At 45.0% G+C, this 11,147-nt stretch overlaps 4 protein-coding genes across 4 annotated transcripts; 3 read left to right on the top strand and 1 right to left on the bottom strand.

Annotated features, from left to right (window-relative positions):
- Nucleotides 1-1,076: 1,076 nt before the first annotated feature.
- On the bottom strand, nucleotides 1,077-1,463 carry CCR75_007812 (uncharacterized protein; the record flags this gene model as incomplete). The annotated part of the gene is made up of 1 exon (XM_067965869.1): nucleotides 1,077-1,463. The coding sequence occupies one exon, from the start codon at nucleotides 1,461-1,463 to the stop codon at nucleotides 1,077-1,079; it is 387 nt and encodes a 128-aa protein (XP_067815058.1).
- Nucleotides 1,464-1,664: 201 nt separating this feature from the next.
- On the top strand, nucleotides 1,665-5,451 carry CCR75_007811 (uncharacterized protein). The gene is made up of 4 exons (XM_067965868.1): nucleotides 1,665-4,051; nucleotides 4,148-4,182; nucleotides 4,247-4,506; nucleotides 4,585-5,451. The coding sequence occupies exons 1-4, from the start codon at nucleotides 3,614-3,616 to the stop codon at nucleotides 5,130-5,132; spliced, it is 1,281 nt and encodes a 426-aa protein (XP_067815056.1). The 5' UTR covers nucleotides 1,665-3,613; the 3' UTR covers nucleotides 5,133-5,451.
- Nucleotides 5,452-5,627: 176 nt separating this feature from the next.
- CCR75_007810 (uncharacterized protein) lies at nucleotides 5,628-6,242 on the top strand (the record flags this gene model as incomplete). Its single annotated transcript, XM_067965867.1, has 1 exon — nucleotides 5,628-6,242. One exon carries the CDS (start codon nucleotides 5,628-5,630, stop codon nucleotides 6,240-6,242), a length of 615 nt encoding a protein of 204 aa, XP_067815057.1.
- A 317-nt stretch (nucleotides 6,243-6,559) lies between these two features.
- Nucleotides 6,560-6,940, top strand: CCR75_007809 (uncharacterized protein; the record flags this gene model as incomplete). Its single annotated transcript, XM_067965866.1, has 2 exons — nucleotides 6,560-6,568; nucleotides 6,635-6,940. 2 exons carry the CDS (start codon nucleotides 6,560-6,562, stop codon nucleotides 6,938-6,940), a joined length of 315 nt encoding a protein of 104 aa, XP_067815425.1.
- Nucleotides 6,941-11,147: the final 4,207 nt, after the last annotated feature.

Below are 11,147 nucleotides of genomic sequence, written 5' to 3'. Positions count from 1 at the left end.
TTAAGTGTCTCTCTTTATATCTTGTAAATGCTAACTTAATTATAATCTAATACTAAACATGTAATTGAATTCTTATACTTATCTTATCTGTAACTCTCTCTTTGATACCTCTACAGCTGATTAGTCTGCGGAATAAATAGATATAATGGTCTATACCTATTTATGGATAATAATTCTGAATATTACTATATAAAGTAATATCCTCCAAATATTATCTACCTTCTAGATAATTTATTAATTAACAATCTTTAAGTGTTAATATCATGTAACGATACACCCCGTTACAGTTATGGTATTAATGGGTTGAAAATGTCCGAATTTCAAATAATGAGAGCTGTATAATTGGTGAGGTTGCAAAGTGATTTGATTATTATAATAAGATAAACTTTAGATTATAATTTAGTAATAAATGTGAGCTGAAAAGCATGTTAAGGATCTTGAAAGATCGTCAGTAATAGAATATATATCCTTTGCGAATTGTAGCTTACATATATAAATGTATTGTGGAGATAAAACGTCTGTTGTTTACATATTGACGAAGCCGTTACTGTCATTAATTTTCATATTATAAATTAGAGAAATTTCATTTTATGCCCCTGATGTTTATGCTTGTTGTATTCGTTGCTTCTAGATGTGAGCGGGCGTTTAAGCAGAAAACAAGAAACTGAAAAAGGGCGAGGCTTCGGGCCGAACAACAACGCTCGAAGAACTCGAATATTAAAAGTCTACGATTTGGCAGCAGCTATACATTTGCCTGCCACTTACGTGCTTAATGACTCGTGGGCTGATATCGCGGCGCTGCATATATGTTGCTAAGCACCATTCAATGAAGCTTGACAATTTTGGCGTCAAATGTGCCGATGTGCCACGGCAATGCACCAGATAAAAGATTTTGCATTAGAGTACGAGCGGGTAGTCTCGGGAAACTTTTAGTGTATCGATTATTGAGATTAGAAGCTTCGAGGGTCAAAGGTTGTCAATGTAGTGGTTGGTATCTTAAACTTTTAGAAAAAGAGTCAACTTTACACGACAACTGACTGGCACGAAGTTTCGGCAAGCATTCAGTGCGAGGTCCCTTAAATAAGAAGTTGCTCAATCTGCTCGCGCATACTCTGGATCTGAGAGCCTAATTGTGAGGCGTCGTTGGACGTAATCGAAGCAGCGATAACCGGGCGTGATACACCGCAGGCGCGGCCGAGGGCGACCTTGGACGGGACGAAAACGTAAGGTACATTTTTGTCTTCGCACAGCAACGGAAGATGCAGCAAAATTTCCAGCGGCTCCGTGTCTGCTGCCATGACTATAAATTCCGAAATGCCGCGATTAAGCGTCTTGGTGGCTTCATTAGCGCCCTTTTTAATCTGCTTGTAGTTGGTAGCCTGCTGCACCAGGTCCAAAATGGATACAGTGAGCTTAGCATCAGCAAGTGGGTATGCCTTGGGGTTCACAGCTGTATCGGCCATGCTTTATTGTGTAAGGAGGTTTCTTGCTCACGGCCAATAGATCACTGGTTTTGATGTACGGGCCATTCATGAATAGGTCATACATTTCTGACCATGCATTTACTACTCAATTATGCTCTCACACGAAAAATAATTAAATTTAAGGTAAGTCCTTTGAAAAATAGGTAAAACTATCTGAAGGATCGAACTCACATATGTGGCAAAATATGGAGATGATTTGTCACGACACAATTTTACGAAACTGGTGGGGTAATTACTTCACTCAGCACGCTTGATTCCACGTGACGCAGATATGGAGCAGCGCGCGTTGATGCAGCTCGCTATTCTAGCTTCGATGGCTACAGTCACAGCGTTCGTAGCCCTAACCCTGTACCTTAAGCGTACTGCTGCGGATACAAAGCGGCCACGCGTGCCTTCATCCGCTTCTAAGCCGCCGCAGAAAACTTTGGTTTGCCAGAGCGCCGATAGTAATATAGTAATCGCCGCTAGCCTCGTTGAGCATGACGCTACGCTGGCCACTGAGAAATACAAGTCTGGTGACTTTAGTGGGGCCGTGAAACTTTACTCCGTCGCCATCTCCAAGTGCGAGAAGCAGCAGCCACTGGATATCCGCAACCTCAAGGTTATGTACTCAAACCGTGCCGCGGCCTACGAAAAGCTGCAGGACCACGAAAATGTTGTGGAGGATTGCACCAAGGCTTTGCTGCTGGAAAAGCGCCACCTTAAGTCCTATCTGCGTCGCGCAAAGGCTCGAGCTTGCTCGGGCGACCTTCGTGGCTCGCTGGTGGACTACGTATGTCTGTTGGTAATTTCGGAGGAGAATCAAGAGCAAGTAGATGAGAATTTGGTCCAGGAGATTAGCCGCATTCACAGCACTATTACTGCTAAGGAAATTGAGGATGCCCGGCAGAACAAGCAAAATCCCATACGTTACCTGCCCGATCAATTTTTCGTTACATCGTACTTCTCATCATTCCATCCGAGTGACGATGAAAACGACTTTCTTGCAGAAAAGCCGTCAGAAGAATACACGAGCGAGCTGGAGGCACTTGATACAAACGAAAGTACTCGATATCAGCGTGGCTTGCTGCTGACGAAGCGTGGATTGGCGCTGAAGAAGGTAAAGAACTATGATCTGGCTGCTAAGGATCTGGACGCTGCATGTAAGCTTGTTGATCCAGAGAACGAAGCGTATTATACAGCTCAAATTGAAAATGGAACATTCTACCACTTGCGTGGTGAATTCGACGTGGCTCGCAATGCATTTGAGAAAGCCTTAGCCGTAAAGCCCTATTCCATTTTTGCCAAAATTCGTATGGGTGGGCTCTGCTTTGACCAGAAGAACCTGACAAAGGCACTTGAGTGGTTTGACGAGGCCCTATCTGAAAAGCCGGAGTGTTCCACCGCGTACTTTCACCGCGGCCAACTCCACTCAATCGATTTGTTGCCCGATGAAAGTAGCAATGAGTTGTCCATGGCGACAGCACTGAGCGATTTGGAGAAGTGCATCAGTATTGCGCCTGACTTTTCTATGGCCTATATCCAATTGGGTGTGTCCCACGCGCGCAACGGTAACTTTCAGGGTGCTGTAGAGTATCTTATGACAGCGGCGCGTATCACACCTGAAGTACCGGAGATTTACAATTATATTGGCGAAACGTACATGCAGATGTTGCAAGCACCTGGCAGCCCCGTTGATCTAAATTCTGTTGAGGAAATGTTTTTGAAGGCGATCGAGCTGGATCCGACCTACCCGATGGGCTACATTAATCAAGGTAACATGCTGGTGCAAAAGGGCACAGAATACGGCCATCAGGCTCTGATGCTTTTTGAAAAGGCCGTGGAGATGTGCCCGCGCTCCAAGTTTGCCTATTGCCACTTGGCTCAGGTTTACATGGCAATGCAAGACTACTCGCGCGCCATTGAGCAGATTGACAAAGCGGTGGCCTTTGCTTTCAGCAAGGACGAACTCAATGAGCTCTTTGCAATTAGGGTGACGGCTGAAACGCATCAGAAGGCTTCAGGACTACTCCAGTAGCAGAAGGTTTATCTGATAAGAGTCTAATTGCACGATACATCCTCGTTATCTAGATTGATTTAATAAGAGAGGGAGCACCGATTTACAACCATTGGTTAATCAATCAGGCTAGATGACCACCACATCATGCACTGAGCTAAAGTTGTCTATCTCTGCATCCGTAGGTGTCGTCACCATTTGCGGTGGTGGAAACGGCGCACATGTTGCGGCCGCTTATCTTTCCTCCAAAGGTTTGCGCGTTCAGGTCTTGACGCGCCATCCTGAGCGCTGGGCGCAGACGCTTCAGCTGAGCACTGCAGGTAGCAGCTGGGAGCATAAAGGCGTTATGACGGGCTCTCTGAGCCTTGTTTCCAAGAAAGCCAAGCACGTCATTCCGCAATCCGATGTAGTTCTCATTACGGCCCCCGCTCACGTGCATCCGGCCATCTTAGAGCACATTGCTCCCTACCTCAAGTCAGGAGTCAAGCTGGGTGCGTTGTTTGCTCAGGGTGGGTTCGATTGGGCCGCAAAAAAAGCGCTTGGTGTGGAAAAGCTTGCCAAAATAGACATGGTATGAATATCAGCGCGGTTTATTTGCATTGAATGACGACATTTAATTCACCAATCTGGCTGCCGCTATGGTGCAATGTAGCTCTTTGGTCTGCAGAACATCCCGTGGATCTGCAAAACTATCGAATACGGGTGAATTGCCGCTTGGCCGTCGCATTTATTGATTCTCCTATTCTAACCTATATCATGTGTACAGTAAAAAGTGCCGCATCATTGGCCCCAAACAGTGTTTGTACGTAGCCAGCTATCCTGTTGAGAAGAAACAGGAGGCTGCTACGCTTATGCAGACTCTATTCGACATGCCTTGCAAAACAGTGGCTAACTTCCTCAACCTGACGCTGACCCCATCAAACCAGATCATTCACCCAGCTCGCTACTATGCCATCTTTCGTGACTGGGACGGCAAAAAGACTTACACCCTTGAGGAACTTCAAAATCGCAAGGGTCTCACACTGTGTACGGATTCGCTTAACATACTTGAAATTAGTGCGCTGGCCATTAATATCACTTTATCCACGTTATATGATATCACAGACGCCGACTTTGACGAGTTTTCAGCGGAACAGTTAGCAATGCTGGACAACGAGCTTCAGCAAATCAAACTTGCGTTGCTGCAGCGCTTCTCGGCTCTTGATTTGTCAGACGTGCTGCCCATGGGAGACCGGGTGGTGAAGCATTATGGCAAGGACGTGTTAGATCATTCCTCGCTCTTGCAAATTTTTCGTACGAACATTGGCTACGCTGGCTGCTTGACGCCACTAGAGGAGCCTTCGAAGGGTAGGTTTCAGCCTGCAACAAACTCACGTTTGTTCTGGGAGGATATTCCTTACGGCCTATGCATTTTGAAAAACATGGCTGAGCTGCTGGGAAATTTACCAACGCCTCGAATTGACTTTTTAATCCGCTGGCACCAGCAATACATGGACGTGGAGTTCTTAAAGCCTAATGGCCGGCTGAATCCGCGCGAGTTGTGGCGTACTGGTGCACCTGAAAAATACGGCATTCATAGTCTCGATGATTTGGTTTCAGCTTCGTTGCCCCAAAAGGCGAGCAACTCCCACCACCTCCGATCGTGCATTTAGACCGATCGTCCTGTTGTTGATAGAACTACTTTAATGCTGATCACATTCGATAAATGTGTCCAGTATTGTAAGTCGATTCACATTTAAATAGATCGTTTTATTTCATGTAGACATCCTTGATGCTATCATATAAGAACATTTACGATGGTACGAAGCCGCTCAGAAGAATTGCTGCAGCATTGGTGTGCGCTTTTCTGCCCGATGCCATATCATCTATGATAAATTCTACAAAATGCCTTGTAATGCTGTCGCCAATGACAAAGATATTTGTTTGCAATAGCATGCTAATTTATGCAGGGATAGCTCTCGCAAGATAACGATACCTTCAACTTCGCCGTGCCGCCACATTTCCTTTAATAAAAGTTATTTGGCTAAAAAACGAATCTTTACATTGTATACTGGCAAAATCTCTTAAATTACTAATCAAGCAAGTATCTCGTTGCATCGCCCAAACAGTGCAGAAAGTGGCAACATTGAATCAATTAGCCGATCATCATGAGTTTGTCTGAAAATTCGCCGAGTCTTTTTCTCGTTTATATTGCAAGTGTACTAATCATCTGTATTGCTGGTCACCGTCGACTAAACTTTGGCTTGGTCGAGGGTCAAGTCGTGCTGCATCCGCCCCCGTTTTTCATTGTGGACGGTATGGACTTTCAAGGCATGGCACTCGCCTACTTAGAGGAGCACGGTGTTAATACGAGCATTGAAGTTCAAAGCTGGATGCATCAACATGGTTACACATCACTGCGGGCCATGCTAGATGATGAGTCGTTGTATGACGTGACGGAAGAAGCTATTTTTGAGTGTGGACTCACAAGCCCCGGGACCGAGACGCAGCAAATTCCGACCAGCAACTCGTTCGTAACATCGGGCTACACGCTGGATGGTCCATGTGAGGTCTGGCTAAGCGATTCTAAGGTTGCTTCTGGTCAAAGTTGCTGCACTGAGTTTCCACGTGGTCAACATCAGATTGATTATAGTTTATGTGGAGAATCATGCACGCTAGCTTGGTACTGGCTCGGTATCAAATATGTCAAAGGAACATACTCATGGCAGGTCTACAAGAACTGCGTTAAGCTAGTCAAAGGGAATTTTACCCATATGAGATAAATACAAAATAGCAGACAGCTCAACCGCTGCGCGTATCAGTGTATAACAATTATTACCGCTTTTAAAGCGTGCACTGTTGAAACAAATTGTCAAAGTTGCAGGATCAATCCACTTCAGAGGAGCAGGGCGCGTCCAAGATGTTACAACAAATGTAAAGCAATTGTACACCTATATTCTACATGCAATTCATAGCTCCGCTGACTGTATAGAGTAATGCGCCTTTTACTTGTGTAACCTTAACTAAAGGACATTTTCTGGCTGTTAATTTATTTAAAGTAGTGGCACTCTTACCAGTGCGATCACGGCAATACAACTGCATGCGCAAAGTATTTAATCTTATCACATCATTGTTACCCGCAGCCTTGCAACACCTATCTCAACCATGACATAAGCCGTGCACCTTTGTATCGATAACTTTTAATCATCGCCGCAATGCCTGTTTCAATGGCGGTAGCCCATTAAGTCGTGCTGCTACCCCAGAGTCTAATTACCCAACAACTAAAAAGGATGCTAAGAATGCATACATTAGCTTTCCTGGAAATCAACCTTCTATGAAGCCGTCGAAGATTAGATGTTGGCGACGTAGCAACGAGTATGAGACCGAGCGTGCCTTTCTGGAAGGCGCCAAATACAATATCGCAGATAATTATTGCGGCTTTACAGACACCATAAACTGCCAAAGCCATTTTTCGACATAATAGACATAACATGTGAAGTCTAGCTTGAAAATAAACGTATTGTGCAGTCGGACACTATCACCGAGAACATACCAGCCGCACTGTAGGTCGTGCAGTCGGACACTGTCACCGAGAACATACCAGCCGCACTGTAGGTCGAGCAGTCAGACACTGTCTGCACCGCAGGTCGTGCACTCCAAGTTGCATGCTTTTTAAAATTGACTGTGGGAATGTTGAGATCCCAACGTCAGTTAGATTACAGGCAGCTAAGTAGTCTTAGCGTTAATTCTAAGGCCTTGGATTTGAGAAAAAGTAAAACTGTATTAATTTAGAGAAATTACACAGACTAGGACACTTTTAATCGGAAATTCGCAGAATAGGACTTGTCTTTATTCACAGGATAGGGCACTCTTTTTTTCGCCAACTATAAAAGGAAAAAAACTACTGCCCTCCTCCCCAGTGATCACATTTGACCTTCCCGACAAGTTCTCCTATCGTGCCCAATCTTCTCTACAAAAATGTGTGCTCACTCTGGGGTACCCGAGATTTCTCAAGCGATCCTTGGCATGAATGCTGATCTGGCACTTGACTAATACGATATTGTTCGTTTTTTGTGAAGGGATATGCGAGCACATGCAGGACAATCGTCGCCTGAACACTTGAATTAGGCTCTGGTTTTGTTTGTATCGGAGACATTGTAGCTGACGTGATATTTTGCTGCCTGTGATAGAATGGCCATCACTGCTACGTCCACGGTAGCAAAAGATAGTCCTTACCAAGTTGGCACGTCGGGAGTGATGGTAGGTGGCATCACAATTTGGTTGAGGTTCTTGTGGAAGAAGGAGGTTTGGAGCGGTGGAAAGAGGATCTCGAGAGAAGACGTCTCGGGGATGATCTTCCGAGATTGCGAGGGGAAACTTAGGGGGCTTCCTTGCGTCGCTCGCGAGGCTCAGATCAAAAAGACTAAGAAATGTCCCATCCCTTTAAATAAAAATAAAAGTGTCCTATTCTGCGAATTTCCGATAGAAGGTGTCCTATTCTGTGTAATTTCTTATAATTTTTTTAAAGTCCTACGTAAATATCTTCTATCTACTACGAATATATTATATCAATTCAAACTACGAATAGCGCCTACTTGCACCGCCAAATCGTGTCTTATAACAATTGGCGAGGTGGTTTAAGCTTTTGTCAACCAATTAACAAAAAACAAATGTCTTATTGCGTCAATATTACCAATAATTGGTAATATTGGAGCTATTTAGTCATTGTTAATGAAGGAAATAATTTTGTGCTTCTGTATGTATTTTCTCTCATAGGAAATTATATTTATTATTTATCTTATATAATAAAATATTTATGTGACGGGACACCCCGTTACATCCCTAAACCAACAGTCACAAGAGTGACCGATGTGGAGTGACAGGGAAATACTATTATGTCTGGAATATGTCATCTGCTACTGCCATTGCGGGTGACAGTTACAACACCTGACACACCAATTGTAGATGACTGGTCCAACTCACAGTCATCACCCGACTCAGTGGCTACTGTGAAAGCCGCCGAATCACCCGAGGCCGAGTCCGTTAAACCTTCGAGTCCTAACATGGCAACCAAAGAGTTGATGACAAGCTTGTTTGACTCATCGAACCTCGCTGGTGAGGAGTCATCTGATGATGACTCCATCGTCTAGGGGTGACCTAACTCTTTGGTCTTGTACGACCAACGATCACTATCATATTCGGTTGTTCGACTCATCTAGGCTTCACAAGCCTGGTGAGGATAAAACGGAATCTTCACCGATGCCTTTCCGGCATCGGTGGTAATCTTGTAAGCGGGCAAAGGATGTCAAACCTTTGTTCCAAGCTTGGACGGCATTTGTGCAGAATGTGCAAAGCATAGGCCGTGAGGTCTGGCTTGACAATCTAAATGCTTTCCGTTAACAATTCGAAAAAAATGGACGGTAGTTGGTGCACGCCACAAGCTGCACCGTTTGTCTAGAGAGGCAGGGATACCTTGCCTTTCGTGGGGGGACTCATATCCATGCTGTTCTAAGGGCGCAGCTCATGCCCCTAAGGAAGCATACTCCCCCAAAGATCCTCATTGGTGAACGCCCATCTCTTGTGTGATGCGCGTAGGAATTGAGAACCTCCAATCCTTCTACGAGCGCGGGAAGCACTCATTCTTTTATGGACCCTCTGTCGAGGAGGATGGGTCTAGACCGGAACGTCCATCATCAGTTGGGAACGAGGTTCCCAACTATCATGCGAGTGTGGATGCCCTCGCCAACGAGGAGATAACATTCGTTCGAACCCCCTTTACATCACGGTGGTTCGAGAGGCGTTCAACAAGAAAAATGCTTCTCACCACTCGAATCCGTCAATCGATTTAGAGGGAGGAAAGATCAATTCGCCTCGTTTGACGAACCGAATCAACATCATGATTTGGATCACGCCCTTCACTATTTGAGGAAGGATATTGATCACGAGCGATCCCGTCGCCGCATGTTAGTGATGACGGTTGATAATGTTTCTCGTGACCAGTTTAGAAATTGTTCGCAAGTTGCGACTGATCAACTGGCGAACGAAAGGACACATCAGTCCCTTCAAAACGAAATGCTTACAGCACGCCAAAAGATTTCCTCCTTGGAGGAAAGAGTGGATCGTCAGGTTCATGAGCCAGACTCTGTCCCGAGACTTTCATTCTTTAGCTCCGGACCATAAGGCTTTGGCAGACGCCTAAGACCGTTCCGGGGTAATTCGGAATCGGAAGTAGCCTCGTACGGATGGTAAGGGCGGAGACGCCCAGGCAGATCGAGCGTGTATGCATTGCCTTGGCGAAGAGGTACACGGAACGGGCCGATATACTTGGGCAGTAATTTCTTACTGCCTACAGTCGTCACTACATGTTCTGGTAGGGTTACCGAAGTCAGTAGGACTAGGTCATTAATTTTAAATGAAATTATGTTGGCTCTTCCATTTTTGTGAGAATTCCGTTTCTGTCGGTCCACCGCATCAGCGATGGAATCCTTTACGAAACGGACCACTGTTTCTCTAGCCAGCAGGTAATTACCTGCTGACTCGATTTTGTTTTTGTCTGCAGTGATATCGGTGCGCAATGCGAAGATGCCATTCTCCTCATTAGTGAGAGCATGATTGTTCTCATTTTAATTGGTTTCGATGCTGAGTCTTTTAGCATCGTTATTAAAGTCAGTAATAGTATTTTTGATATTACTGAGTTTGTCCACTCCAATGTTGATTAAATCAACATTGGTATCCTACGCATTGACCTTAGGGCCAATGCGTGGTTAGCAAGAGCTTGAAAGTTCTTTGCTTGAGCGAGCCCCTCCCCCCTTGAATAAGTGTCACTCATAAACAAGGTGGGTATAACGTGGGTAGCGTAAGCTGTTCACGTAAAACGGTGTATGCTTCTTAGAAGCATGCACTGCATTGTTGATGGCAATTCTACCATCGGCAAGAACTTGTTCCAGCTCTTAAGAAAGTGGACGTATCCGCGAAGTATCTCTTCGAGAGTACGATTTGCACGCTCCGTCTGACCATCTGTTTCAGGATGATCAGAAGCTGACATTTTCAACTGTTTTCCAAAGGATTTGAACACTATTTGCCAAACTTCCGCCGTGAACTAGGGTCTCGATCTGAGACCAGTTCACGGGGTAACCCATGAAGTCGAAATATCGTGTCAGTAAAGCCACGAGCACAGCCCTTGGCTGTGATCGCTCTTTGCCTTAAGATGTATAAAACCTCAAGACAAGAAAGCGAGCCCAAGGCTCCATCCGGTACACAAATTCATCGAGCTGGCACATATGCCGCTAGGTGGTCATGGATCTGTCCAATAATTGTGGACTCAAAGTGCATAAAAAGGCTTCTGGCCTCCGATCAAGCACCTCTGGACTCTAAGACAGGATATGAACCGTTTGCTCAGGTCCCAAACAAGACTTTTTAGCTTTCAAACGCTAAACACCTTTGAGAGGTTTAGAAAAAATCCATCCTCACGGAGAATAAGTCTTATGAAGACTTAGGCGTTGATTTACTATGAGTGCTACCTAGCAAACCTACCTCGCTCCTTCAGTCAGACGAAGACTAATAGACTCAAAGAGTCACTTAGATTTGTAGAACTAGTAAGTGTACAAACTCAAAGAGTTGCACAGGCTCGTGGTTCATGCTTACAATAAGCTGAACACGGCGACCATACCGGCGCAAACCCCAAACCC

Source organism: Bremia lactucae, linkage group LG10 (assembly GCF_004359215.1).
Source record: "Bremia lactucae strain SF5 linkage group LG10, whole genome shotgun sequence".
NCBI classification, from domain to species: Eukaryota; Oomycota; class Peronosporomycetes; order Peronosporales; family Peronosporaceae; genus Bremia; species Bremia lactucae.
Note: the sequence above shows the minus strand (reverse complement) of the source record. Positions and strands in the feature narration are given on the sequence as shown.